This window comes from Peromyscus californicus, unplaced genomic scaffold (assembly GCF_007827085.1).
Source record: "Peromyscus californicus insignis strain IS unplaced genomic scaffold, ASM782708v3 Scaffold_16__1_contigs__length_79575227, whole genome shotgun sequence".
Lineage (NCBI taxonomy): Eukaryota > Metazoa > Chordata > Mammalia > Rodentia > Cricetidae > Peromyscus > Peromyscus californicus.
This window is the reverse complement of record NW_026294458.1, coordinates 41520916-41548178: the sequence shown is the minus strand read 5'-3', so window position 1 is coordinate 41548178 and position 27263 is coordinate 41520916. Positions and strand designations below refer to the sequence as shown.

General features: G+C 40.3%; 2 protein-coding genes across 5 annotated transcripts; one reads left to right on the top strand and one right to left on the bottom strand.

The window, feature by feature from the left end:
• Positions 1–741: 741 nt before the first annotated feature.
• Cldnd1 (claudin domain containing 1) lies at positions 742–7192 on the bottom strand. 4 transcript variants are annotated; one of them, XM_052740940.1, is made up of 6 exons: positions 7063–7143; positions 5909–5952; positions 5358–5667; positions 3584–3694; positions 2265–2402; positions 742–2125 (listed from the first exon to the last, which is right to left on the bottom strand). In XM_052740940.1, the coding sequence occupies exons 1-6, from the start codon at positions 7067–7069 to the stop codon at positions 1905–1907; spliced, it is 831 nt and encodes a 276-aa protein (XP_052596900.1). In that variant the 5' UTR covers positions 7070–7143; the 3' UTR covers positions 742–1904. The 4 variants fall into 4 exon arrangements, with proteins under 4 accessions (XP_052596900.1, XP_052596898.1, XP_052596901.1 ...); XM_052740938.1 differs by having other exon boundaries at positions 5909–5959; positions 7063–7142; XM_052740941.1 differs by having other exon boundaries at positions 5909–5974; positions 7063–7111.
• A 9732-nt stretch (positions 7193–16924) lies between these two features.
• On the top strand, positions 16925–19096 carry Gpr15 (G protein-coupled receptor 15). Its single transcript, XM_052739766.1, has one exon. It carries the CDS (start codon positions 17019–17021, stop codon positions 18144–18146), a length of 1128 nt encoding a protein of 375 aa, XP_052595726.1. The 5' UTR covers positions 16925–17018; the 3' UTR covers positions 18147–19096.
• Positions 19097–27263: the final 8167 nt, after the last annotated feature.

The window sequence follows — 27263 nt, the reverse complement described above, 5'->3', positions numbered from 1 at the left end:
AGGTATATAAGGCCTGAGGACCAGAAACTAGAAGCATTTGGCCTGGTTAAGCATTCAGGCTTTTGAGCAGCAGTTCAGCTGAGACCCATTCTGGATGAGGACTCAGAGGCCTCCAGTCTGAGGAAACAAGACCAGCTGAGAAGTTGGCGAGGTGAGGTAGCTGTGGCTTGTTCTGGTTCTCTGATCTTCTAGTTCACCCCAATACCTGGCTCAGGTTTGATTTTATTAATAAGAACTTTTAAGATTCCTGCTACACTTTTATTACCCTGAGTGGATCATGGGAGCTGGTCTCTCACGGTCCGAGTTAAGACCGTAGTGTTGAATGAGCAGCATCCCCTATAGACACACATACCTGACCACTTGGTCCCCACCGCTGTTTGGGGAGGTAATGGAACCTTTAGGAGGGGATGTCTACTGGAGGAAGCAATGACTGGGGGTGGGCTTTGAGTTTACAGCCTTACCTCAGTTTCAGCTCATTCTCCCTGTTTTCTGTTTGCAGCTGAAGTTGTGATTTCTCGGCCTCCTGCTCCAGTAGCCTTCTGCCATTATGGACTCTGCCTCTAAACTGTAAGCTGAAATAAACTTTCTTCCCTCAAGTGCTTTGGTCATGATGTTTTATCACCACAAGAAGCAGCTAATATACAGACCCAAACGCATGAATAACTCATCTCCCACAGTGATCCACAAAGATCCCTTTTTTTAGCCCCACATGTTGAGACCTAAAACAATTTACACACTCTACACGATTCTCTTTTTTTATTTTTTAAAAAAAGACAGATTTAGGATTTGGTAAGAAATTACTGAGTTCCATTTTTTTTTTTAACCTGTGAAGTGCTACAATAATGGAGTAAATAAATAAGATTTTTAAAGTTCAATGTTTACAGACATATTATAAAAAATGACTGAATTACAAGACATTAAATAATGTTGATACACACCAGGAAGGGATTTGGGCAAGGAAAGGCACGTCATTTCACCACAAGAAATAAAGACCACAGTTAGAAGTTAGTGGGTAGCCACAGCTTTAGATCTTGTGGTGGTGGAACCCCCAGTTCTGAGGGTCACTATTGGTAGGACCTCCCATATAGTACTTAGCTGGAAAAGAGCAACTGGGGAATTGATTGTGATTCTTCGAATGGTCTATTTAAAAGAAAGTACTCTTTTAATAAGCCCGGTGTGTGAAGGGGAAGCAGCAAAAATTCACAATGGTTTGGTGACAATGAAAATCCTCATGAGTTTCAGTTTAAAAAAAAAAATAGTATAATGTAGTAAGATTAATCAGCTTTTTTCATTGAATTGAAATTTTGCAGTTAAAAGCTACAATTTCAAGTAAACATCATTTTTCACTTTTTTTTTTCCTGTAGACAATCACAGTATAAACAGCTGCCATATTTTACCTCAGATGAAGCAATATACCAAAGTTTAGGGACAAGAACGCTAAAAATAATTTCTCAATTTCATGTGCACACATCTTCAGGAACACTGGTTCTGCTAGCTGATCGGTATCAACAAGAGGAAAGTAAACTTGAAGTTTTGACAGTGATAAGAGATCTCATACAGAAATTAGTTTCTACACTCTTGGATTTAGCAGACATCAGCAGACCCTGTTCTGGGTCAATTTTCCACTGCCAATGTTCTTTCACAGAGTTGAGTCACATCTCTCCAGTTCCTTTTCAACCTAGATCAGTCTGGTAAAAAGCCTGAAGCACTCAAAGTAAGCCACACACTTCTTAAGTGGGATTTACTGTGGATTTAGTGGCACTGTATATAAATAAAAGGGACTTTTAGGATAAAATGGCATATCCACAAAAATAAAAATTAAAGACAATTGAGAGGAAGACAAGGGAAAACCTCAACAGTTAAAAAATATTAAAAACAGCATCGTCAAGCAGGCAGCTGCCCACTCACGCCACTCGATAGGCCTTCATTAAGGTGTACTCTTTCCGGTTGGTGTGGGCAGCCCAGATGAAGAGAGCAGACGCCATGAACTGCAAGGGAGCCGAGACGCAGGCCAGGCAAAAGGACCATCCGAACTCTCCGGATACATTCTCCGGCAGCCCTAGTTTCTGGTGTAGCAGTTCAATGCCAGCAACGTAACAACTTACAGAGCCCAGTGTGCAGAGACCTTAGGAAGAAAGTTAGAAAACAAACCGTGACTGCACAAGAGCACAGGAGAAAGCTTCTCACAGGTGAGACGGTGCAAGGGCATGCGAACGTTCACAAGTTACAAGAAGACAGACAATCGAGAGAACTCACTAACCCACCTGCGAGGAGATGGAGGATGCCCGTGGCGATGGTGGGGTACAGGCTGCGGCAGATGCAGGCACAGAGTCCAATCAGAGCCCCGAAGCACATCAAACCCAAGCTAACGAAAGGTAAGAGGAACTGGCAACGCCAAAGATCTAGTTTTAAAAAGGAGGGGGAAAAAATTACTTCAGACCGTTTTTCTACAGTGGCAATTTCTTTCATATTCTAAGGGATTAACTAGAGCTTTTCTCAGAAGGTGAGGAACAAGTACTTTAATATCAAGGCCTTATTATTTGAAAGGATTCTAACTTTATCCTAAAACAAATAAAGGGCCACTAACAGTTAAGTTACCAAAGGGTAAGTATGTGCCACGCAATGTATGCTACTCATGTGCTTGAATGAACCCTCCCAACATCTTACACTACTGTGTGCTACTACTATCTGTGTTTTTGTATCTGAAAGAACTGAGACCAGAGGCATAGTAACTTATACACACAAAGAAAAGTGAAGAACCAAGATTTGAAGTAATGTAAAGCATAGCTTCCTTCTACAGACAGACAGAACGAAAGTCTGTGCATGATCAGACAGCTGATAGCAAATAGATGATGAGGACAAAAGGGGACAGTGGACATGGAGTGTGTCGGGCACTTAGTGGGAGCTGTAAACCTCATAAATTCCCTGTGTTCTCATTGTTTTCTAGAATAGCATTCAAGGCTTTATTTCTAAATATTAGGCCTTCCCTTAAAACTCTGCTCCCAATACCCTTCTTCCTCTCCTCCTCACTGCTACGTGAGTATCTGCAGCTACCTCACTGGTTCCTTTCATAATATGTCCTAAAAACTGTAGCTCAAACCTGAAGATGCCATTTCATTGGCAGTCTAATCACCAAGGAACGAAGTGCTCCTGACACTGTTTGGCTTGGGCATCTACTCTTTAGCTACCACTACCTAGGACTGGAAGGGCAATGTCAACAGGCCTGATACTGAGCCCTTGAGAGATCTCAGCAGCTTCTACAGGTAAGCTCATGTGAGCTCAGGCAATGGGAGTGGGCATCGCAAATACCAAAGGTTATTCTGTAAGTCTACTAAATTCCCCTTCTGTGGGCCCACTAATAACTTCTTTTGGAGATCTGGACTCCACCCTCCACTATTTTAGCTCTCTCAACTGCAAATTATTTGAAGTTTGTTAAGTAATAATAATATCAGCCAAGGAACAGAACTTATTGGCATGCTGTGGGGAAATGTAATGCTGACATTGTGCACTAACATTCCAAAAACAGAGTTCAACCAAATACATATTCTTCTCCCAACTGTCCTGCTGAGAGCCAAATACTCACAGGTCCGAAGCAGATCGATTCCACTATTGTGGTTCCCAGGATCAACATATTTCTCCATGAATTGTTCATTTAGTGTGAAACTCATGCATTTTGTAACCATGTCAAATGACTCTGGAACAAGAATGATGACTGCTTGTTATTTTCATGAAAAACATGCCATAATAATCTCTTAGTAATTATCTTTTGAAGTAAAAGGTGAAGCAAAAAGGTACTCCCCAGGACATACATAATTTTTGGCCCCCAGGGACACACAGGTCACTCTGTTGCCACCTCTGAGTCTCATTAACAGTCTCAAGATTCAGACACAAGAAAAAAGGGAACAGTAACATGAGAGGTATGTTAGAAGGTATGTTAGTAACGAAATAGATATATTAGAAGACTAGGAAATATGGACAGGAACACAAAATCTGAAGAATTCTGATCTTCTCCCCCAAACGTACCATACCAGCCATAATCCTCAAGAGGTGACATATATCAACCTGTCCAGGTTCTCGGACAAGAAATGTCAATCATTCTTGTCCACATACATTACAACAGAAAATCCTAACAGCTCTTCCTTCAAAATATATGTAAGATCCAGCTACAACCCAGTGCTGCTATGCTGGTCTGATTCATAAGGATCTTTCACCTGAATTACAACAGCCTCCTAATGGATCCTGAGCTCATCCCTGCATTCTGCCCATATGTACAGACATCAACCAGAGTGACCTGGTCAGGTCTCTCCTCTGTTCAATGTCCTGCCTCTCGATGGCTCTCCACAGTCTGCAAGGTGTTCAGAAATCCTAGCGTCCTACATGAGGTGTCTTACTCTCTCCTTCCCAGTATATGCTTCTGTGCCTTCCAAGGAGAACTGGAGGTTTTACAATAAACTATAGTTGTGATCCCTTTCTTTGCGTGTTATTCCTATTTTTCAAATACGGTATAATGCCATCCTTTTAACATATGGTAACTCAAGTGCATTCTGCTATGATTTGAATACAATGATTCCCCAGTAAGAGGCCAAAGGAAGTAAATATAAACAAAAATGAACTGTAAAATGTTTTTATGAAGAATGCTAAGATTTCTATTTTAATACCTAAATTAAAATATTTGTGTCAATAAGAATGTTTGAAGAATAAATCCAAGAAACAACTTAGTTTTTTCCCCTGTAGTATCTTTTAGCTTATTAACTCTTTATAGTTGTGCAAATCTCAAATACATACAGATTTAAAGGCAGAGTTGGCCAAATTATGTCCTCTAAAATACAAGACAAATGATAGAAACCGACTATAACATAGCTAATTGTTTGGTTTGGGGTTTTTGTTGTTGTTTTTCAATACAGGGTCTCTCTGTGTAGCCTGGCTGTCTCAGATCTTGTTCTGTAGACCAGGATGGCCTCAAACTCAGAGCTCTGCCTGCCACCACCCGGCTAACATAGCTAATTATAAGAGGACAATCAACTCGCATTTGTTGACTTGACTTTGAATACCACTTCTTCCACAAATTACCAAACATTTAAGATCCTCAAACTAATTCCTCATGACATGCGAAATGAAAAAAAAATTTTCTAATTAGTAAGTAAGTCTGAGGATTCCAGTGGCTTTCCCAAGATTAGGAAGTCACTGATCCAACTGGTATCAGTGAGGACGACGGAAATGCACAGAAATTGAGGGAAGGAAACGGTAGGAAAAAAACAAACACAGACGATTTCTTAAGGCGTGCACAAACCTGCTTATGCATCACCGAGTAATCATTATTAAGTCATAAAGGAAAGAGAAACGGAAATAAAGAATACCTGTCCTTTCTGGTGGAGCGTACCAATGTGTGTTTTGGGGTATGGTGATACACCGTCTCCACAATCCCATTGTGCCATTATATCGGAACAGTGCATCATTATACGTCTTTTCATCTGCCTCATCACCAAGGAACTCGCTCCAGGCCAGTTTATTCGAATCACTTGAATTCTCTTGAACAGGACTTCGATATTCATACCAGAAGTCTGTGCCTATTGAGGCTGCCATGTAGATGGTGGAAATGAGGCTAAGCACACAAGCAATCACAAATGCTGTAGCAAAACGGTTATCCATTCTGGCATTCAGACTGCTCTGTTTAAGTTGAAGAAAGAAAAAAAGTTAGACCTCAAGAACAAATAAGAATATATATATATATATATATATATATATATATATATATATATATATATATATCAAACCCACCCTTTATCCTATTCCCCATCCCCTTTTTATAATGCATGTATCATTTTAAAAACTTACAACCAAAAAAGGCAAATGTTAGGTTTAAAACAAAACTCATTCTCATGAAAGTACTTATTGAATGCTCACATACCCAGGATGCTACGGAGACAGAAGTCTTGGCCTCTAGTCTATCACCTGCATACTAAAACAGACAACACTGAAATGGACATACACATTACAGATACAAACAACAGACATGCCCATGGTCAGCAGTGTAGCATGCACACATTAACTGCAGGTTTAATTTTTACAGACGCTACAAAATGTTAAGTGTTTAGGGTTTGGGTAAGAAAAAGACGTAAGAAAAGGAAACTAGGAACCATCTGCTCTTCGGTGGGAAGGCTTCCAAAATAAGGGCAGGAGTGAGGAGTTATTTGAAAATCAGAGTTGAAGGTGTTAACCCAAAGGGAAAGTTTGTTTTAAGTGTATGTCATAGCAAAGAGACCAATAACATCATCGTTAGGTATCAATCTCCCCCAATCCAATTAAAGCTAAGCCAAGCTTCCTGACACAGCCAGCTTCTTACTCTCTCCCCATCCCTTACATTTCTCAGCCTCCAGAACTGCAATCCTGCTCCCTAAATCCTAAAGTATAGCATGTAGCCATAAAAACTAAATGATCCCTACTCGCAAATAGAAACGTGAGTTAGGCAAAATCTGAACACTCCCTAGGCGTGGACCGGGCTCCACGGCAGTAGTAAATGGCCGCGGTAAAATGACTCAAGGCGGATCACGCTGAGTCAAACCCTGCCAGGTGTATGTAGGTACACACCATGACCGCACCGAACCCCTCACATAAGCACCCGACCACAGGCTCACAAACTGGGGTGCAGAGTTTGGGGGGATAAAAAAAAAAGGAAGTGACTCCGGAAAGACCGGGGCGATTGCAATTATCAACGGTAACTCAGGGACTGCGGTTTTGTGCTTTGATTTTCAAAAATCTCGTCCATCCTGGTGCTCTCGGATGACCTTAAAGGCCGGGCTCTGGAAGCTGCGCCGAGCGCGGTCACCCTGGGCCTGTGGCACAGCAGGGCCTGGCATGGGCAGGCGGAGGCCGGCTGGGCTGGGCGGGCGTCCTGGGTACCCGAGCCCAGCCAGCCCCGGCCCCCTTGGCCCAGAGCCCCGCCCCTCCCCGCCCCTCCCTCCCGCCCGCCGCCGCTCCAGCCACCCCGCCGGGCCGCGCCAGCCAGGGGTCCTCTTCCCCCCACGCCGCGAGCCGTGCCGGCCCGCGACCCCGCGCACTCACCGCCCATCCTCTCCCTCCACCGGCTTCGCCCTCCAGCTCCGACCACAGCACCCTACTCTCCCCGCGCCTCCTCTGACGCACTTCCCTGCAGAGCCCGCCCCCTCCATAACTCCCGCGCCTCCGCCTCCGCCTCCACCCTAGGCCGGGCCAAGGCGGGCCTGCGCCGAGGGGTCTTGTGGGAGTTGTAGGAAGACCGGAGGAAAAGCCGCTTGAGGAGGCGGAGAGCATGCCCGGTGCCGCGCGGGGCATTGTGGGGAGTGTAGTTCTCTCCGAAGGCAGAACGGTGCGCGAAGCAGAGGTCTTGGCTGGGGGGATTATTACACCTCAGAAAAGGAGGGACCAAGCTCCAGAAAGTGATGGGGGAGGGTCTTTGGCCACCCATAGACAAAGGCTGTGATTTATGTAACTCAGGTCTAACTTTCAGTCTTGTGCTTTCCTTACCATAATACCCTACCTCTAAATATTAGCACTGCGGAGTAGATTGAACGTTAATGGGACTCTACTCTGCAAATATCGACACCCCTCCTCCCCATTTCCTACATCCTCCCTCCCATTTGAGCAAAGAATTCTTTTGTTTCGTTTAACTCTAAAGATATAACCCAGCATATAACTAACGATATAACCTTTTAGGATGTAATTACATTATTCTCATTTGAAGAAATCCATAATTTCCTCTCTAGTACAGTAAAATTTTCTTTTTCAGTAAATTTCCATTGGTTGATTTAAAACTTGTTGTGATTTTGTTGTTGTGGTGGTGGTGGTGGTGCTTTGGTTTGGTTTGGTTTGGTTTGGTTTTTTGAAACAGTTTCTCTGTGCAGTGCTGGCTGTCCTGGAACTAACTTTGTAGACCAGGCTGGCCTCGAACGCGTAAATCCTAAGGATACCAGATATCAAAAATGCAACTTAACGTGTGAATGTAATATGAAATGGAGTTAGAAAACATCATTTCCACAGGGGAAAAAAAAACAGTCATTGGCAGCCTTGGAGACAATAGATTGTGTGACATGGAAGTAATGGGATGTTCTAAGCCCTCAACTATTTCACAGGAATTTCTGAACAGGTAGCAGGAACTATTTTAGTTCTAAAGAAAAACATTTGGCCATGAGTCTTTGGCTCATGGTTCTGGTTCGCCATCATGGGCTGTGTCTGGAAAAGGACTTCTGGCTAGCAAATGGACTCCTGGTGGAGCATGTCATCTAGAGCCTACCTAAAAGAAACAAGATGTTAGCCAAATACACCATAACATCCAAATGGCATGACTATAGATTTTCATGTATTACATCAAATCAAAAAACAATTTTGCCACAGGCATCAGCTTGAGAGCTTGATGGGTGTGCACAGACAAACAGTGAATATACAGTCAGACTTGTCAATGCATTTATGTGCCAGACGTCTTCATCTACTGGCCTTCATTAAAAGTCTACTTCCTGAAGTAACATGCTCAACCAGTGCGGGTAAAATGGACATTTCAAAAAGATGAGAAGAAACAGCCTAAGTTTATAGACAGAGACACTGAGGCCCATAAAGACTAACCAACTAGGAAAACATGAACACTGAGGTAAGTAAACTAATTTTGTGACTTTGGACAATTTACTTAATAGTCATTAAGATAGGGTTGTCTTTTTTTTCAGCATATGAATTTTTGAAAATAGCATGTATCCTATGTGAACATTGTGAGGATTAGATGAGAAATATCTAAAATACTAGGCAGTGGATGTTGTGGAATATTAGTTGAAGATGTATTACAATCATTTATGCTGTGAAATATTTGCTTAATGATACAAAGATGTGTTGCATTCTTTTATGTTGCATCTGTTTAACTCTGTGAAGCTGTGTTACTTTGCCTGCCTAAAATTCCTGATTGGTCTAATGAAGAGCTGAATGGCCAGTAGCTAGGCAGGAGAAAGGATAGTCAGAGATGTCAGGCAGAAATAATAAATAGGAGAAGAAGGAAGAAGAGGAAGGAGCTGGAAAAGGAGAAGAGGAGGAGGATACCTGGGGCCAGCCATCCAGCTACACAGCCAGACATGGAATAAGAAGGAAAGAAAAGATATACAGAAATAGAGAAAGGTAAAAGCCCAGAGGCAAAAGGTAGAAAGGATAATTAGTTAAGAAAAACTGGCTAGAAACAAGCCAAGCTAAGGCCTGGCATTTGTAAGTAAGAATAAGTCTCCATGTATCTATTTGGGAGCTGGGTGGTGGCACCCCAAAGAGTAAAAAGAGCTAAAAAAAAAAAAAAAAAAAAAAAAAAAAAAAAAAAAAAAAAAAAAGGACCTGAGGATTATTAAAGAATTGTTGTTTACAACCAAATGTCTACAGTGTTTGAATAAGATTAGAATGAATAGTTTTTTTAAAACTGCTGATTTCCCTGGTAAAGAAGAGAAGCCTGTTGTGAATAGACGTAGATGTCCTTACTTACCTTGGATGGCTTCTGGACTTGTCTACTAACCACCAAGTGACTACAAAAGACTTGCCAGGAAGGCATTTCCAATGTGCTTGATTAGGAAGGAGAATGGTGCTTTCATCCTCCAACTCTGCAGAATGCCTAGAAAACACTCAGGACACTTCTCAGTCACAGACTTAGTGTCGACATAAAAGGGTGTGCTGGAGGTTTTGGCCACCCCGAATGCCTCAGCAAAGAGGACCTGAACTTCCTTCTCACTCACAGTCCCACCAACCACACATTCACATGTATGGGTTATCTCTGCATCCTTGGTGTTTTCCAATCTTTATTTATACCAAGTTCTGTGGGTAGGCAAAACAGACCTGTAATCAATTATTAGAGCTAAATTTTTGCTCCTATTTATTGCTGAGCTGTTTGAGAACACCAGCTGGTCTCATATGCATTGTTAACAAACCAAGTACAGCTTAGCAACCATCCCTGATTATGGGATATAGACTTCAGACTAGGCTTCTGACTAAATTTGCTGAGTTTGATGTTTCTAGTTTTCAGGAGAAGGGTGTGATAGATAGAGTGCACTGTAAATGAGCCCAGTAACGGAAAAATCTATATATTTAGATAATACTCTTTTTGCAATAATTCCCTTCCATCCTGGGTTCTCTAATATTCTTAAATACAATTCTTCTTTTTTTAATTATTTGTTCTTAGGAAACAAAACTTATGTGAATCAAAATGTAACTACCTTGTATTAATCTCAAATATTTGCCCTATTTTTTCTTATAAAGTTTGGAGCTCAGAAAGAAAAATAGAGTCAGTTTATGAGTTCTAGCCAAACCCTACCCTTGATCAAAATTGCTTTGTGTCTGTTCACTATAGAACAATGACAAAACTTGATTTTTAAAAAAAGCAAATAAAACTGTATCTTAAAATTGTTGTAGGGTATTCACCAGAAAAGACTGCTCAGACATGGGTTTAAGCCAATCAAAAGTCTTTATTAGCTGGCCGGCAACTACAATAGGGTGTGCAGGATCCCAGTGTATCCCTGAGCCTTTCTTGGGGTGAACTTTTAAGCACAGAAACTATGTTCTGGTTGACATACTTCAGTTAGCAAGAAGCAGAACCACGGAAGCTAAAAAGCAAGGTTAGTATGTTTAGAGACTTTTAGAGAATTATGGACTTTGATGAATTGAATCTTTGTTTTTGTTTCCGCCAGTGGTACTGTCTGTGTGCCAAGTTTCATAGCTGTCATGGAGTCAGTTGTGCTATGGTCAGGGGCCTACTAAGGTCTTGGGCCTTAAATATTAAATTCCATCCTTTTCATTTAGCAAATCCTATTAAGTGCCTCAAAGTGTAACAAATTATAGTTGTTTTATTCCTATTGCTTGTAATGGACAATAGTAAATAACCATTTGGAGATGAGAAAGTTTAGTTAAAATTCTACTTTATTTTAAAGGACTATGGATCCTTCTGGGTCCCAGTGACCTCATTAATTAAATAGTTATAAAACCACTACTGAAGCCCTACATTTTATGACTCATAATACAACTGAAAGGGTAGGAACACAACTTCAAAATATAGTTATAGATTTGTCATCAGCGGCAGGGATTCAGGTATACATTATAGAGATGTATTCAAATCTAATGGCTTCTGATTTAACAAGATACACTAAATTAAAACATTTGTATAAAGCAAAAAAAAAGAAAGCATGCTATGTTAACTAGAAACATCTCTCCATGTTAGTTTATGATGTGGTGAAAATGGTAGGGTTAGTGTAGAACGGAAGCTACCCAGAGGACTTTGAAGCATTCTTGTTCATTGGAAATGGCTCTCTGAATCCAATCATGATTTAATTCAGGCTTATAAGCATTTATTGGTCACCTGCTGCAGCCAGAAGTGTCTGCAGTGTCTACTGTGCTAGATTGCCAGGAACACCAACATAAATAATTTTGTTATGTATAGCATAAATCCAGATCCAATCTACTGTTTTATTTGTGTGAATGTGTATATGCACACGGGCATGCATAAGCTGTAAGCACATGCTGTAAGTCAGAGGACAGTTTGTGATAATGGGATGTCTCCTCCCATGCTGTGGTTCCAGGAAATCAGAATCTGGTCATCAGACTTGGCAGCAGGCATTTTTACCCAGTGAGCCATCTTGCCATCTGCAAATCTACCATTACAAAGAGGCCTAAAGCTATTCTTCTCGAATAACAGCATAATTGTTATCCATGTAAATATGAGCTAACAAGGAAAATAATAAGCTAAATGAGGGTTCATTGATTACATGCCTAGTTTGGCATGCTATTTTACTAAATTATAAATTCTCCAAGTAACTGCAGGAATAAAAAACAAACTCCTAGAGTATGAACTGTTTCCTTAAAGTTAGCTATTTAAATGATTGCATACTTGATTATATTCATATAAGTGAACAAGAGAGTGTTTTTAAATATAAATAGTCACGTCTATAAGAATAAAGAGAAATAGTTTGCAGAACACACATGAACAGAAGACCTATATCCGAGATGGCTTTGTGCCTCATTTTTTGTGAATAATCTGATAACATATCAACCAGCTTTGGAGGGCAGACCTGATGAATGGAAAGAGGCGAAAGTAATTCAACCCAGTGGCGGAGGTTACAAACTACTGGGACTGGCTGTGTTCTTACAGAATGCTTAATCAACTCTTGTAAGTTGGAGGCTACAAGCTGCAGTTACAACCATATAACAGGATAGTAGACTCACCTGAGCAAATGTCTCAATGGAGTAAACCTACTTCTTGTTCAACATCTTATCCAGCTCTGAACATATCTTAAGGATTGAACAAAAGTAGAGAACAGAAATTTTTTTTAAAAAATTCCTAAAATGATGTGAACTCCAATTTAAAAGCCTTCTACAGGTTTCAGCTTTTGACATGTCTTTTGAAAAGGCCAAAGTAATTATAAAGCACAGCATATCATGGTGTTTATTTTATGCAAATAAGTATATGCTTCTAAACTTTTGTGTGTTAAATACAGCATTCGAGGCTGCATCCCCAATGACTGAGTCTATAAACCTGAACAGGGTTTAAGAATCTATAATTAGTATATGGCATAGGCAATTCTAATGTGGGTAATGGGCCCTGGCATCCACAAGTTCAACACTATAGCTTAGGGAGTTCAAAAGGAGTGGGTAGCTGCTGTCTGTTTTAGAGGGGGTGAATAGCCTCTGCAGTTGAGTTATGATCAGTTCAGTGGGTCAGATGCCAAGGTAACTAGCCAATGAAATAACATCATAAGTACTATATATTTAAAAAATCCAAAGAAGCCAGGCGTGGTACGGCACATGACTTTAATCCCAGCACTAAGGAAGATCGAGACAGGCGGATCTCTGTGACTTCAAGGCCAGCTTGGTGTGCTTTCTGAGACCCTGTCTCAAAAAGAAAAACAAACAAAAATCCAATGGAATCATTTTTGGCAGGGATTGGGAAGAAAACTTGAGTGTTTTGTTGAAAACACAATCAGTTCTCAAGAGGTGCATGCATACTTTAATTCATTTACTAATATTTGCGCCCTGTTTTGTTTTTTGTTTTTTTGAAGGAATCTTACCTATATCACCCTTTCACATGCTTATGGACTCACTGATGCTTTTGAGTTTTTAACTGTGTTTAACTGGTTATTTTATTGTTAGTATTTGCATGTGCATTTCAAAGGATGTTCAGAGTGCTAAAAATGACCCTTGCACACAGGTTTCTTGAAACTTCCCTATTTTACAGCCAGCCTTTACTGTGGGTTTTTTTCTATGCCAGCATTTTATCCTGTATTACTAAAAGCAGAGAACCATGCTACTTTCTCCCCATCTTTATCTTAAAATAGCCTATTTGCTTCCTCATGTAGGTCTGGAGGAGATACTATCGATCCATGATGGATATTCTCATTATGAAGAACGTTCATTCTCATATTTTCACCACATGTCACACTTCAGAGTTGGCACATATGATAAAGCTAGCCACCTTATCTATATCTGCTTCAAGAGTTTGATGTAAATGTTAGATTCATTAGATATGGTTTACACTCCCAGCTCAGCAACTTCAGAAGCTTGAAAGAAAATTTAGGCCTACAGAGATAAAGTGAAATTGTAAATGTTTAGCAGTTTTCTTTTCCTTTTTTTGACTTGTTTGTTTGAGACAGGGTCTCTCTATATAATCCTGGCTGTCCTGGAACTCACTATGTAGACCAGTCTGGCCTTGAACTCACAGAGATCCACCTGCCTCTACCTCCTGAATGCTGGGATTAAAGGTGTGTGCTCCCTCGCCCGGCTAGCAATTCTATTGTCATCTACAAGTAGACATTTTACTAAACTGATATTTTCCTCCAAAGTCTAAACTTGAACTCTTTTTTATTTTTATATCTTAATTTTAATTCCTTTCAAAATTTGTATTACGTGTGTGAGTGTGTGTGTGTGTGTGTGTGTGTGTGTGTGTGTGTGTGTGTGTGTGTGTGTAAGTCAGGGAACACTCATAGGGTCAGTTCTCTCCTACCAGATAGGTTCCAAAGGTCAAACTCAGGTTAATCAAGCTTGGTCGCAAATGCTTACAAACAGCTGAGCCATTTCACTGATGCCAAGATCGATTCCTGACACTTACCTAAGGATTTTTTTTTTAAAAAGTCCCAGCCCTTGGCCAAGCAGTGGTGGCACGTACCATTAATCCCAGCACTCAGGAGAAAGAGACAGGTGGATCTCTGAGTTGGAGGCCAGCCTGATTTACAGAGTGAGTCCCAGGACAGCCTGGGATGTTACACAAAGAAACCCTGTCTCAAAACAAACAAACAAGCAAAACACTCTTTGTGTGTGTTTGTGTGTGTGTGTGTGTGTGTGTGTGTGTGTGTGTGTGTGTGTGTGTGTATGTGTGTGTGAACTAATGAGTTTTATGGGGGTTACAGGAATTTATTACAGGAATATGGGTGAAAGTTTACTTCCAGGAACAGAAATGACTCAAAGACAACTCTATCACCAAGGCCTACCCCAGCATGGGTGACAGCTCACAGCGCTGGGAACCAGGAGCACACTGCACAGCCTACAGGCAGCCCAACGGTTTGGAGAGTGTCCTTTCCAGGAATCACAGAAAAGCTTGGCTTGTGATTCACATAGGCCCTGGAGCCCAATGGCTAGTTCCCAAGTAGATGTTCTATGGTTTTGTTTGTGGAGGTCACCTGACATGTTGTAGACCTGTGTCCGTAGAAGCTGGCTGGCTGAGAGCTAAATGACCCCTCCTCCAGGGCACAGCCAGGTCTGGGAGGTAGGGCAAGCAAACCACTCTTAGCCCCAAATCAGACTTAGGGTATCAAATGCTCAATAACTTCTGATTGAACGAGTTTAGTGTTAGAGCTAAGGCACAACTGCAGAACGTTTCTGTGTCAGGCCCTTCAACACGTGCACATATAGATGCAGTGTTTAAATGTTGTTTTAAACAACTATTCTTTTCCATGTAAATATTGTCCTACTTCAAACTATTTGAAAAAAATGAATTATCCGCTTAAATAATTAAAGTTTACCCAGTGGGAAGGATTTCTGTCCCAGAAATGTCAAACTGTTAGTTAGTTTCTCTCAACTACAGTCTATATTTAGCAAAGAGTATACCACCCCCCATGACATGAATGAACAGCACAGAACAAAGACAAAGAATAAGACAAGTCACCCCATAGATCAACTCCTGAGTGACTTCTTGACCTGCTCCATGGGAGAGGAGTCTTCAGCCTTCCATAATCTTACTTCTCTTGTCTGGTCCAGAGGTCAGAGGTGACCTGAGACCACAAGGAGGGAAAGCCAATTGGTCTTTTCAGCATACCGGTTATTGAAAAATACATGCTTCTGTAGAAAGGACTTTAAATATGTTGCAGTTATATTTCCACCTGTAGGCATCCCTTCTTCTGGACAATAGCGACTACTGGAAATTGAAAATTTGAGCATCAAATGAGATGGATGGAAGGAGGAGAGGAGGGGAGTGTAAGAGACTCGAGACACATCAGACAGTTGAAGAATTAAAATCAATGGAGTCGATTTCAAAAGTTGATATAGTTTGCTTTGGTCCCTATATATGAGAAAAAGAAATATACATGAAAACGTGCAGTGAAATGCCTTCTGTTTTAGTTTGTTTCTCAAATACTTTGTTGTACCAAAATTCTGGAGCAAGAAGCTCTCCTAAGAAGGCACTTTATACAGTATTTGCATCTGTTGCCAGGTCACTGATGTGGGAAGACACTTAATGAACAGTGATGGGTTGACAGCTAAAAGAAAAACTCTTGCTGGGTGCAATAGCAAACACCTCTATTCCCAGTACTTGGGAAGATGAAGCAGAAATGTCTTAAGTTCAAGGCCTCCCTGGGTACACAGTGAGAGCCTATCTCAAACAAAACAAAACAAAACAAAAAAAAAAAAAAAAAAAAAAAAAAAAAACACCACTGCTACAAAGATGTAGCACAGCACAGAGACCAAGCAAAGATGAAGGTAGCTATGGTTTGCAAAAGAAAATTTTCTTTTAATTGAAAATGTAACCTGAAATAAAAAAGAACTTCGTGATTGAGTTACAACAGCAGGTGAGAAGGTAAAAATAGCTGTTAGTGTTTTTAAAACATGTTTGTAAACTCCATAAATCGCAATAGCACCTACAGCTAGACTTGGTATTGATCCCCAGAGAGAAGAAGGGGGAGGGAGCAAGGGAAGGAAGGGAGAGAAAAGGAAAGGAAGGGAGAGAGGGAAGAGAGAAGGGAGGAGAGGGAAAGAGAAAACAAGAAAGGAAGGTGGGAGAAAGAAATGAATGGAATGACAAAAACATGAAATCATAAATAAAAGTAAAAGATGCAGTCCAAACCATTTTAACAATGAGTTTATCCAGATAGGGCTGATTGTGAAACAAAAGAGCCAGATGAATGGGAATAATCCCATGCCCTAATTGCAATCACAGTGTTTGCTGTGTGTGTGTGTGTGTGTGTGTGTGTGTGTGTGTGTGTGTGTGTGTGAGAGAGAGAGAGAGAGAGAGAGAGAGAGAGAGAGAGAGAGAGAGAGAGAGAACTTCATTGTTTGGGAAGATTGAAATTCCCTCCGTATGCAGTAAAAACCTAATAAATATATCAACACAGTGAGAAAATAGAGCATCTTCATCAGCAATTTACAATTCTATAACAGTATTTTAAAGGCGACATGGAAGGATGCAATAAAATAATTTGGTGCCAAAATAAGCCACATTCTTTAAAAGAAGTGAAAATAAAAATGTTTGATTCATTTCTTAATTTCTGGATTTAAAAAAACAAATCAAACATCTTAAATAAAGAAGTCCAAAAAACACCTAAGTTTCGCAGGCAAGTACAAATAAAGAAAACCACAACCACAGCCAACACCAATCACAGGGGCGCTCCTTGTGGGCCTTCAGAAGACTGGCAGAAACGACACTTTTTAACCTGTTTTCATGTTCGTCCAAGATCTTGAAAGAGAGGGAGAGATAGAGACAGAGAGAGCCGACAGAGGGGAGAGAGAAAGACTGCATCAAGACGCTCCCTTGATTTCTCAAGTTCCTAAGACACATGGAAAGTAAGAACACTTACCAGATTCAGCATCTAACTTCAGTGATGGACCCAACAGCAACCCTTCTGTATTTGGATTACTATGAAGATTCAAGCACAGATCATCCTATCATGGAGACTCTCTCCCACACTTCCTACACATCTGTCTTTCTCCCTATCTTTTACACAGCTGTGTTCCTGACTGGAGTATTGGGGAATTTCATCCTCATGGTTGCACTGCATTTCAAACATGGCAACCGAAGATTGATCGACATCTTCATCATCAACCTGGCTGCCTCTGACTTCATTTTCCTTGTCACGCTGCCTCTCTGGGTGGATAAGGAAGCCTCTCTGGGACTGTGGAGGACTGGCTCTTTCCTGTGCAAAGGCAGCTCCTATGTGATCTCAGTGAACATGCACTGCAGTGTCTTCTTGCTCACTTGCATGAGCATGGACCGCTACCTGGCCATCATGTGCCCAGCCTTATCTAGAAGAGTGAGAAGGAGAAACTGTGCCTATGCAGTCTGCACCAGTGTCTGGGTCATCTCGTGCCTCCTGGGACTGCCCACTCTTCTGTCCAGGGAGCTCACTCACATGGATGGCAAACCATACTGTGCAGAGAAGACACCCACTCCGCTGAAACTGATGTGGGGTCTGGTAGCCTTAATTGTCACCTTTTTCGTCCCCCTGCTGAGCATTTTGACCTGCTACTGTTGCATCACGAGGAGGCTGTGTGCTCATTACCAGCAGTCAGGAAAGCATAACAAAAAGCTGAGGAAGTCCATAAAGATCATCATTATTGTGGCATCAGCCTTCATCTTCTCCTGGTTGCCCTTTAATACTTTCAAGCTCCTGGCCATTGTCTCAAGGTTGCAGCCAGAATACCAGTTTTCCGTGGAGTCTTTCCAGCTGGCCATGGAGGTATGTGGGCCCTTGGCCTTTGCCAACAGCTGTGTCAACCCTGTGATTTACTATGTCTTTGACAGCTATATCCGCCGGGCCATTGTACACCGTCTGTGCCCTTGTCTAAAGAACTATGACTTGGGGAGCAGCACTGAGACATCAGACAGCCACCTCACTAAGGCTCTTTCCAACTTCATCCACGCAGAGGATTTTGTCAGGCGAAGGAAGAGGTCTGTGTCGCTCTAAAGGGAGCTGTGACATTTCAAGCTCTGTTGGCACTCTTAGGACGTTGGGTTTTGTCAGCAATGGAGAAAGAGAAAAGCATTAAAGATGAAATTCACATTGCTTCATAAAGCCAAGAAAGTGATGATTTTTTTTAAAGTCCCCCGGAAGAGCTCCTGTGTTGTGGATATAATTAGGCCATATGCTGCATTTTCAGCTAACTGGTCTTACTTGACAATCAAGCCAGCCAGGCAAAATACAAGCTCCGTTGTCCTTGAACTCATGGGCTGATTTCCTCATGTGTATCAGTGAACCTTCAGGCCTTTCAGGACCATCCACCCTACTGTTCACACTGGGCTGTGTTTTGAAGAGACACTTTCATCTGGTAAGCAACATATGGGGATGCAGGATAACAAAAGTACACTTGCACTCTGTAGCTCACAGTCCCTGAGTGACTGAGATGGATTCTGGTCCCATTTCATAGTCGGTCTGGTGAGTCTTCATCTCCTTCCAGCACTGGCTTTCATCCCAGGCCATTCTTGACAGCTTTGGTCTGGCAGGAAAAGTTCATGAAGATAAAGCCACTTTGTATTGTGTTTATGAACCAGGACTCACCTCATCACCTGATCTGAAGTATGTTAACAAGGAAGCATGGTGCAAAGCTTGACCTTTGCCTTGTAAGAAACACTGGTAACAAAGCAGCTTATTATAATGCTATGGTAACTGCTTTTTAAGGTTTTAATATGCTGTTTGTTTTCATGCCTTTATAAATTAGAATCTGACTTTGTTGTAATTACATGTTTTTAATTACCTGTCATCCAGTTATCAAATGAAAATGTTACTACTAATGTAATTGGGGCTTGGAGGTTTGGGCCCACCCCTATGCAGATTTATCACTTGGGGTTCTAATTAAAATGTTAGTGCTGCACATTCCTTTAACAATTCTTTTGCTTGGTGTATATAATTTCAAGATGACTGGGAAGTTCTGTAGCCAGCCAAAAAAAAAGAACTGTAACAGAACTGGTACTAATATCTTCCATATGCTTTCAATCCTAAAGGCCTTGCTGAGTCTCCTTACCTAATATAATACTGAATCGGCTTATACCCTTATTTAAAGCAAAAAAAAAAAGTGCAATTAAAGGCAACAACAAAAGGCACCCCAGCAAGTGGGCTATTGTAAGTTTGGGCTTTGATTCCAGAAAAAAAAAAAATGGGGTTTTAGTCCCATTGTTGGCTTAAATGAATTACCTTTTGATCACTAAATGATGGACTTAGAAGTAAGAAAATACAGATTATTTTCAGGGACCAGCTTATTGAATTTCTTCCCCAGTATCTTTCACAGTAAGAGAAATCTCAAACATTGGACATGTTCTTACACTGAACCTATTTTGAAGGGGGAGGTACCAGTTTGGGTTCGACAAAGTATTCAATGTGTTCTGTACACTGTTACCAAATAAAATATTATGTCCTTCTATAAGTATTTTTTCATATTAAAATATTAATTTTAATAACATTATTACCAGTACCAAAAATGTGATAAACAGCTATTTAATAGATTGTTGCATTTATAGAAGAAAGACTGTGTAAACCACAGCAAATAAAGTTTTCTGACAAACTTCAAAATTGAATTCAAAATAGTTGAACAGTTCCTCAAAGCTTAAGCAAAAGCAGAACACAGAACACCAAGGGTACATTTTTATCATACAGAACAATGAAACACCTTAATAGTCATGGGAGTTACTGCTTTTGAGAAATGCCTCTAAAAAATTAACCAGCTAGAAAGTCATTCAAAATGAGAAAGCCTGAGATGTAACTGTAAGCACTGTCTTAATGTCGGGTCTTCACTGTTCTGACAACCAATGTCAAAACTGGATAAAACAACACACACTGCCAACAATTTTTAGAAGATAAACCTGACATCCCAACACATTCTATCTTGCAGGTCACACCCAGGCTTAGTAAAACAAAATGACAGTAATAACCTAAAGTAATATAGTAAGGTTGCTTGTTTTCATTTATTTAAGCCGTTCTTTGTCTTTAACAACAAAACCAAAAGTATACCAATGTTCAAAGCATTTCTAGAGTAGTTTTTGCTGAATTTATCCCCAAAGAAGCCCTCCATTAAGCCCTTGATAAAGTGTTGCCTGATCATCAATGATTAGTTTTCAAAAAAATATAATGAAGACATACATAGTCACAGACACATATTTAAAGATCAGAACTAACCTGATACATCTTGCGATTCGTGTAATCTCTCCTTTCTGACATGCCAAATCACTTCTGTGCTGACCATAATAACGAGGGGAAGCTATGCATATGACTGAGGTGATCTATCACTGGGGTCACAAGCTAATTTCTTTTTTTTTTTTTTTTAATGCAGAAAGCACAGTATATGGTGGTGGGTGGAAGAAATCTTGCCCTATGATTCATCTCATCCCCTCAAATCACTCTCCTTTCTCACTGGCAATCTCAGAAGTGTGAAATGACTTGGCTGCTGTGTCTGGCCTCATAAAAGAGTAAGCCTAGGTTTTTCGACAGAGCTCATTCACAAAAGTCGAGCGATACTAAAATAACTGTGGATGTATTATTAAAAGTCATGCCACAGGTGTAGCCCGCTAACTGGATGATGGCCGCAGCCTTGCCCGAGTGGAAGAACCAGAGGGTCATTCAAACCACTGAACTATTTGCATTTACTGGCTATTCCAAGTTCTTTTGTCTTCCGTAAATGAGGCTTGGATTTCCTTCTGCAAAGCCTGTGATTATTTGCTTGCTTTAAGTCAATTTTTTTTAATTATTTTTTTTCTTGGAGAGAAAGTAATTGTGGCTAGAATTTATATAGTGTTGTCCAAGGTGAAGAGCCTTCCAATGTTCTGATTTTATTTTGCAGATGTAAAAAAAAAAAAGTCTACCTTACAATGAGTTGCCCTTGTTGTTTCTGGTTAGCTTAGTCATTTCCATAATAGAACTGTATTTTATGACTGAATTGATAGATTAGAATTGTGTTGTAAATATAACGATCGAGCCCCCCAAAACGCTGCTTTAAATGTCTAGTACACCAAACTGTTAAAATAGGTTCTTAGGACACAGTTAATTATCAGTTCCAATAAAGAGTCTACTTGTTATATGTATTAAGTTAGTATGCACAAGATTTCTAAAGCCCAAATGTACTTTAAAATTACCATGGAGTGCTTTTTACTTGGCTGCATGTGGTTAGGTTGGAATGTAGTCCAGTTAGACAAGTGTCGATTCAGAAGACCTGTGATACAGTGTTAACCTTACTTTTATAATTTGTCCTTTGTTTCCAACTGATGTTACCAGTCTAACATTTCTTGGTTGTTTTTGTTTCTAATTAAGAAGATTTAATAATTAACTAGTCTCCTATCACTCCCTTCTAAGAATTAGTCTTCATGAACAGTACTCCATACTTGTCAACATTGATAGGAAGTTTAACACTTTCATTAGTGCTTATCAATTCTTTATAGAAAATATTTACTTTTATCTCATTGCTTATTCAAAGGAAAGTATGAAACATTCTCCTTCCTAGCGTATTTGTGATCTGTGTTCCATAAATGCATCCTTGTATTTGCTCTTTGTTATGTATAAGGCATGGGCTATAAGCTATTTGTACATCAAATAAAATTTTATGCATAAAAATGATATAGCACTAAAGACTACTTTTTAAATTTTTTTCTCTGCTAGTCCTCAGCAAACTCACCTTTACTCTTATAAAGTACGGTCCTCTGCAATTAATGGCAATCAATTGTAAAATGTTCACATATCCTTGAATTTGTCAATTCCAGAATAACATAATCAACTTCATAGAAATTTAGTGAAGTGTAACATTCAGAAAAACTGCCAGGATTACAGAAAATGAGCCTAAATGGGGTATCAGTCCTAAGTATATGGCCTCACTCTAGATAAATGGTTTGATTTCTCTTCTCGATGTTTGTGGTTTGAATATATGATTTTTATGCTATAGATCTGTGGGGTTCTTTAAAAGCAATCATATCACACACACTATTCTAAACACAGTGTTAATTGTAAACAATGTGTTGTGACACTTTGTTAAATCTCCTCATTGTACGTATGTTTTTTAAAGCAGACACACTGCAGTCCCTCTGTTGACAAAAACACTTTCTCGTATATACATACTTAAGTATACAAACCTATAGTGCAATCACGGCTAATAAACACCTATTAAATTTTGTTATCATGATTAAGTATCTTATTGTGGTTTCTTGGAACACAGAAAACTTTCACCTTTTACTAATGTTCTAGGTAAATTACTTGAGCTGAATGTAACTGTTCTCTATGTACTTGTTAAACTATGGAATACAATGTGGCTGTAAAGGAAAGAACATGACACTGTAAAGCTAAGTGGCACCTGTACATAAGTCAACACTTCATGACAAACGTGTGAGTGGACTAAATGCCCTGGTAACAGTTAAAACAAATAGCCTGCTCCTCCATTGATTTAGGGTCCATATATCTATTCTCTCCATCATCTATCTGGGACTTTATTAGACTATGGTATGTAAAGATGCCAAAGTAGAACGTAACTTATTCATGAAGTTACCATAAAGTTATTTTTTTCTTATAATCAAAGAACGAAGTACTGATACTCAAGAAGAGCCCCTTATATTTAAGACGATTACAAGTCAAATAAATTTCTTTGGTCTTTTCCAATGCTGATGAAAAACACACGCTTACTCTGTACAGCAGCCATAGCTTATTGTTTCAGATAATAGAGGGCTGAGTGTGGTCGGTCACCTGGGGGGGGGCACTCCCTCAAGGAAGTGAAAATGCTGCCTCTGTTCTTAAAAGTTGTTTTTTAGACTCCATAGATTGTTTTAAAGACAAGAGGAATTCTGAACAGTTTTATGTTTATAATATTATTATTGTTATTATTATTATTATTATTATTATTATTATTTTGTTTTTTCGAGACAGGATTTCTCTGTGTAGCTTTGCGCCTTTCCTGGAACTCACGCTGTAGCCCAGGCTGGCCTCGAACTCACAGAGATCCTACTGCCTCTGCCTCCCGAGTGCTGGGATGGAAGGCATGCGCCACCACCGCCCGCTTATGTTTATTTTCAGAGGACAAACTAAAGAGGTGTGCAGCGGGGCATGGTGAGGCACGCCATTAATCCCAGCACTTGGGAGGCAGAGGCAGAGACAGGAGGATCTCTGCGAGTTCAAGGCCAGCTAGGTCTATAGAGCTAGAAAAACCGTGTCTTGAAAATAAAAAATAAAAAACAAAAAAGGAGAGGAGAGAGAGAGAGAGAGAGAGAGAGAGAGAGAGAGAGAGAGAGAGAGAGAGAGAGAGAGAGGTGCAAAGCAGACATCTCTAAAGAACTTTCCAGATTCTGTAACTGGGTAAGATGCCCTCTCGCTTGCCCTCAGCCTCCAGCAAAAGCAAAACTAACAGCTCAGGTAGAGAAGTGGAAAATGAGAAACGGAACTCCGCCTGCGGTTTCGCTTTTGAAGCTAAAATACAAATTCGCAGGGCTTGCAGGCAGATGGAAAGGGCTTCTCTGTTTGTATTGAAAAGGTTCATGAGACGCAGACCGGACTCCTGCATTGCCAAACTAGTTTAAAATCAGTTGAGAATTGAAAGAGTGAATGCAGAACTACATGATCCATGAAGCTTCAAGGGTTTAAAGTCAAAGCCACTTCATCTCCACAATTAAAGCAAAGCACACTGGCGATAGTCTCGCAGAAAATATTCACACAAACAAAGATGACCATAGTAAAGTAACAAAACACAGTCTTACCTGTAAAACTGGCAATCACTTGTACATTAAATACTGTTTGGCCAGGGTTAGAGCTGTGCAGTTGCAAGGGAGGATTTACTAAGTGTCATCTGATTAAGCTTTCTAAATGCAATTTAGAAATCTTTATCAAGAGCAATTCCACTTACAGGATTTGACCCCAAACAAATGTGGGCACGTCCATGGATGGATATGGGCAAGGAAATTTCTCCATATATTTTTATTGCAGCATTGTTTGTAGGAGAAAAATGAAAACTTGCATGTCCAGAATTGACTAAATAAGGTTCATGCACACCCTTACTATCACATACTATACAGTCATAAGAGAATATTCTGAGATCTTTGTCATGTCCGAATACCTGACTCCTTAAAACCAACCATTTGAGAACGGCCATGCATTGAAAGTTTTAAAGATGATGGTCAACCCAAAGTTCACGCACCCCTTCATTTTACACTAGCACACTTCATATCAAATCTTATGTTTTTATGTCTATCTCCCAGAAAGAGAAAGAGTTCTTTCCTAATCCTGCAGCATGAGTGGGGTCTGGAGAAATATCTTCATATTTGAAAATCCTGACCAGGTGGTGGTGGTGGTGGCCCACGCCTTTAATCCCAGCACTTAGGAGGCAGAGGCAGGTGGATCTCTGTGAGTTTGAGGACAGCCTGGGCTACAAAGCAGAAGCCAGGACAGCCAGAACTATTACACAGAGAAACCCTGTCTAGAAAAAGCACACACACAAAAAGAAAGAAAGAAAGAAAAGAAAGAAAGGAAGGAAGGAAGGAAGGAAGGAAGGAAAGAAGGAGGGAAGGAAGGAAGGGAGGAAAGAAGGAAGGAAGGGAGGAAAGAAGGAGAAAGGAGGGGAAGGGAGGGAGGGGAGAGGAGAGGAGAGGAAAGGAGGAAGGAAGGAAGGAAGGAAGGAAGGAAGGAAGGAAGGAAGGAAGGAATGAGACACTCAACTAGAACTAAACCAGAATATCATTGACAGAAATGAAAATGAAAAATTCTTACAACTGTTTCAAATATTAAAAGCTCCTGTTTTTGATTTTTTATTGATTCCTTTTCTTCTGATACATTATGAGTATGAAAGGTAATGTGTACACATCATTATACATCATTTAAAAATTATATGAACAGTCTGAAGTTTCTTGGTCATTCTAGCTGTCGTATGATTAAAGAAATGGATGCTGCAGCAACCTTCCCTTGACACCCTTTGAATCTGCATAGCAGATGCATTATTTAATGGAAGACTTTTCTGGCTGAAGTTGTTTGTGATTGTAACCAAAAATGGTGATACCCAGTCACCATGTGATAGAGTAGTGCTTTCAGCTGTGGCTGGGGTGTTTGTTGTACACCTTTCCACAAGGTCCAGGTGTAGATTCCATATTTGATGTTGCAACTTTTGGGTAGAGGGGTATTATACATGAGACAGATCCCAAAAAGGCTGTGAAAACACTATGCTGGAAAAGAATCCCTTGCTTATTGTTCCTAAAAAAAAGAACATATTCTATAAATTATATTTTAAACTTCTACCGAAAGCAAATGAAAATGTTCTTCATTTAACTCTATCGAGTGATCAAGCCAGCATGTATTTGAAAAGTACTTAGACTTGTGAATCTACATCTTCCTTCAGAAGTTCATATAAGGTTTTAGCTGGTTGGTTAATGCAGATGTGTATACACTCATAGTTAAGTCATAATCATACATAAATATTGGAAAGAAATGCCTAAAGATCTCCTGATCCTGATCCATGGCTGTGCTCTGAAGACAGGGGTGTGAGATGGAAGCAGGAGTTTCTTTCTTCAAAGGTCAACAGACTCTCTTGGCTTTGATGACAAAGTGCAGGATAGTTTGCAAATATAAACCTGCCAGTGTTTGAAATGTTTCAAATGTTGGGAATACTACAAACGTTTATGTCAATAGGTAGAAAAATATATAACCTTCTTCCCTCTTGCCTGGAGTTGTGGGGTCTACCAGCTCTGCTCTCTGGAATAATAGACTCTAGTTTGCATTGGGCATGGAGGAGAGAACACAGAAGTATCTAAGGAGTGGGATCAGCACCATCACTGTTGCAGATTTTTTATCCCTATCCCTGTTCTATGTGTTTTGTATGCTAGACACATCATGGGCTTAAAATAACAATTTCCATAAATGTTAACTATAAAATGTTCATATTTCTAGTTTTTTTATTGATGTTTGGTGAAACAAAACCTAAAAGGCTGGGTAGGTATATTAATAAGTGTCACCGTAAGCAGGAGAATTGGGGAGTGGGGGGTGAAGTCCATGTCCATGGAGGACCTTGGACCTGACAAAGAAAAGTCAGAATGTCTGTAGCTCCTTCCCTCTTCCTTCACTTTGGATGACCCTGTCAAGTGCAGCCAGTGTGAGTGGATCAATTCAGCCACCGCCCCATCTTCAGACAAAGAAATCCCTCCATTTAACTCTAATTTTTCTGTAACTATTTCTGTTTTTGTGCTTGTCTTCTCTCTGTTCAGGTCAAAACAACATCAGTGGTTTTTAAGATGTCAAATGGATATTTTTCTCTCCCTCATCTATATGCAAAACACAGAAAATGAGAAACAAGAAACCGCTCGTGTTCTTAGGAAGAGCAGAGTTTAAAAATCTGTGTCAAGATCCAGTTAAATTCAGTCATAGTTAATGTGCCAAATTTCAAATGGAAATTTGGTCCTGTGCATTTTAAATATGTTAACAACTATTGATTCTAAAACAGGCATGTCACAACGTGTATGATAGATAGAATTAAAGCTCATTTACATAAATTGTTACAGATTACAGTGCAAACACGGTTCTCAGAGGAATTGTTAAGATCATCTAACTCCACCCACTCATTTTTCAAATGAGAAAACTAAAGGAAGAATCTACTCAAAATTCTGTTTGTTTTTCTTTTAATCAAGAACCATGGATATGGTAACAAGGGCTGGTATAATGCTGACGTAGAATTAGTCCGGTTGGTAACAGCCACAGATCTGAGTGCTCTGTGTGCCCCACCCAACCATGGCCCTGCAGCCTTCCCCAGTTCCTGCATCTCTCAACGTCAAGTAGCTAGGGAGTTAATGATTAATGTAAAAGACCTTCAAAATCCAGGCTCCTGCCCTGAGAAATATGTCCTTTGGGTCTCGGTGTTGTCTACAAGAGTGAAAACTCTTTAGTCTAGTGGTATGAACCCTGTTGCCATCAGGACTGAAAGCTCAAATTTCTAGTTCTAAAGGACGTTGTTGGCTGGTCCAGCATCCACCCTCCATCCTCCCACTCTTTGGGGGGACTCTCACCCTCAAGCAGTTAACTGCCTGCACTTCCATTGTTGCTAGTGTGCTTGGTAAAACTTCAGTCCATCCTCAGCCACGCGATAAC

Bases quoted from the DNA above. Each gene is read 5' to 3' on its own strand.
- Cldnd1 (XM_052740940.1), bottom strand. The intron at 2,403-3,583 runs GTGAGTATTTGG...TTTTAAAACTAG, and splicing joins AATCGATCTGCTTCGGACCT to ATCTTTGGCGTTGCCAGTTC. The intron at 2,126-2,264 runs GTGGGTTAGTGA...TTTCTTCCTAAG, and splicing joins CATCCTCCATCTCCTCGCAG to GTCTCTGCACACTGGGCTCT.
- Gpr15 (XM_052739766.1), top strand. From the start codon at position 17,019: ATGGAAAGTAAGAACACTTACCAGATTCAGCATCTAACTTCAGTGATG.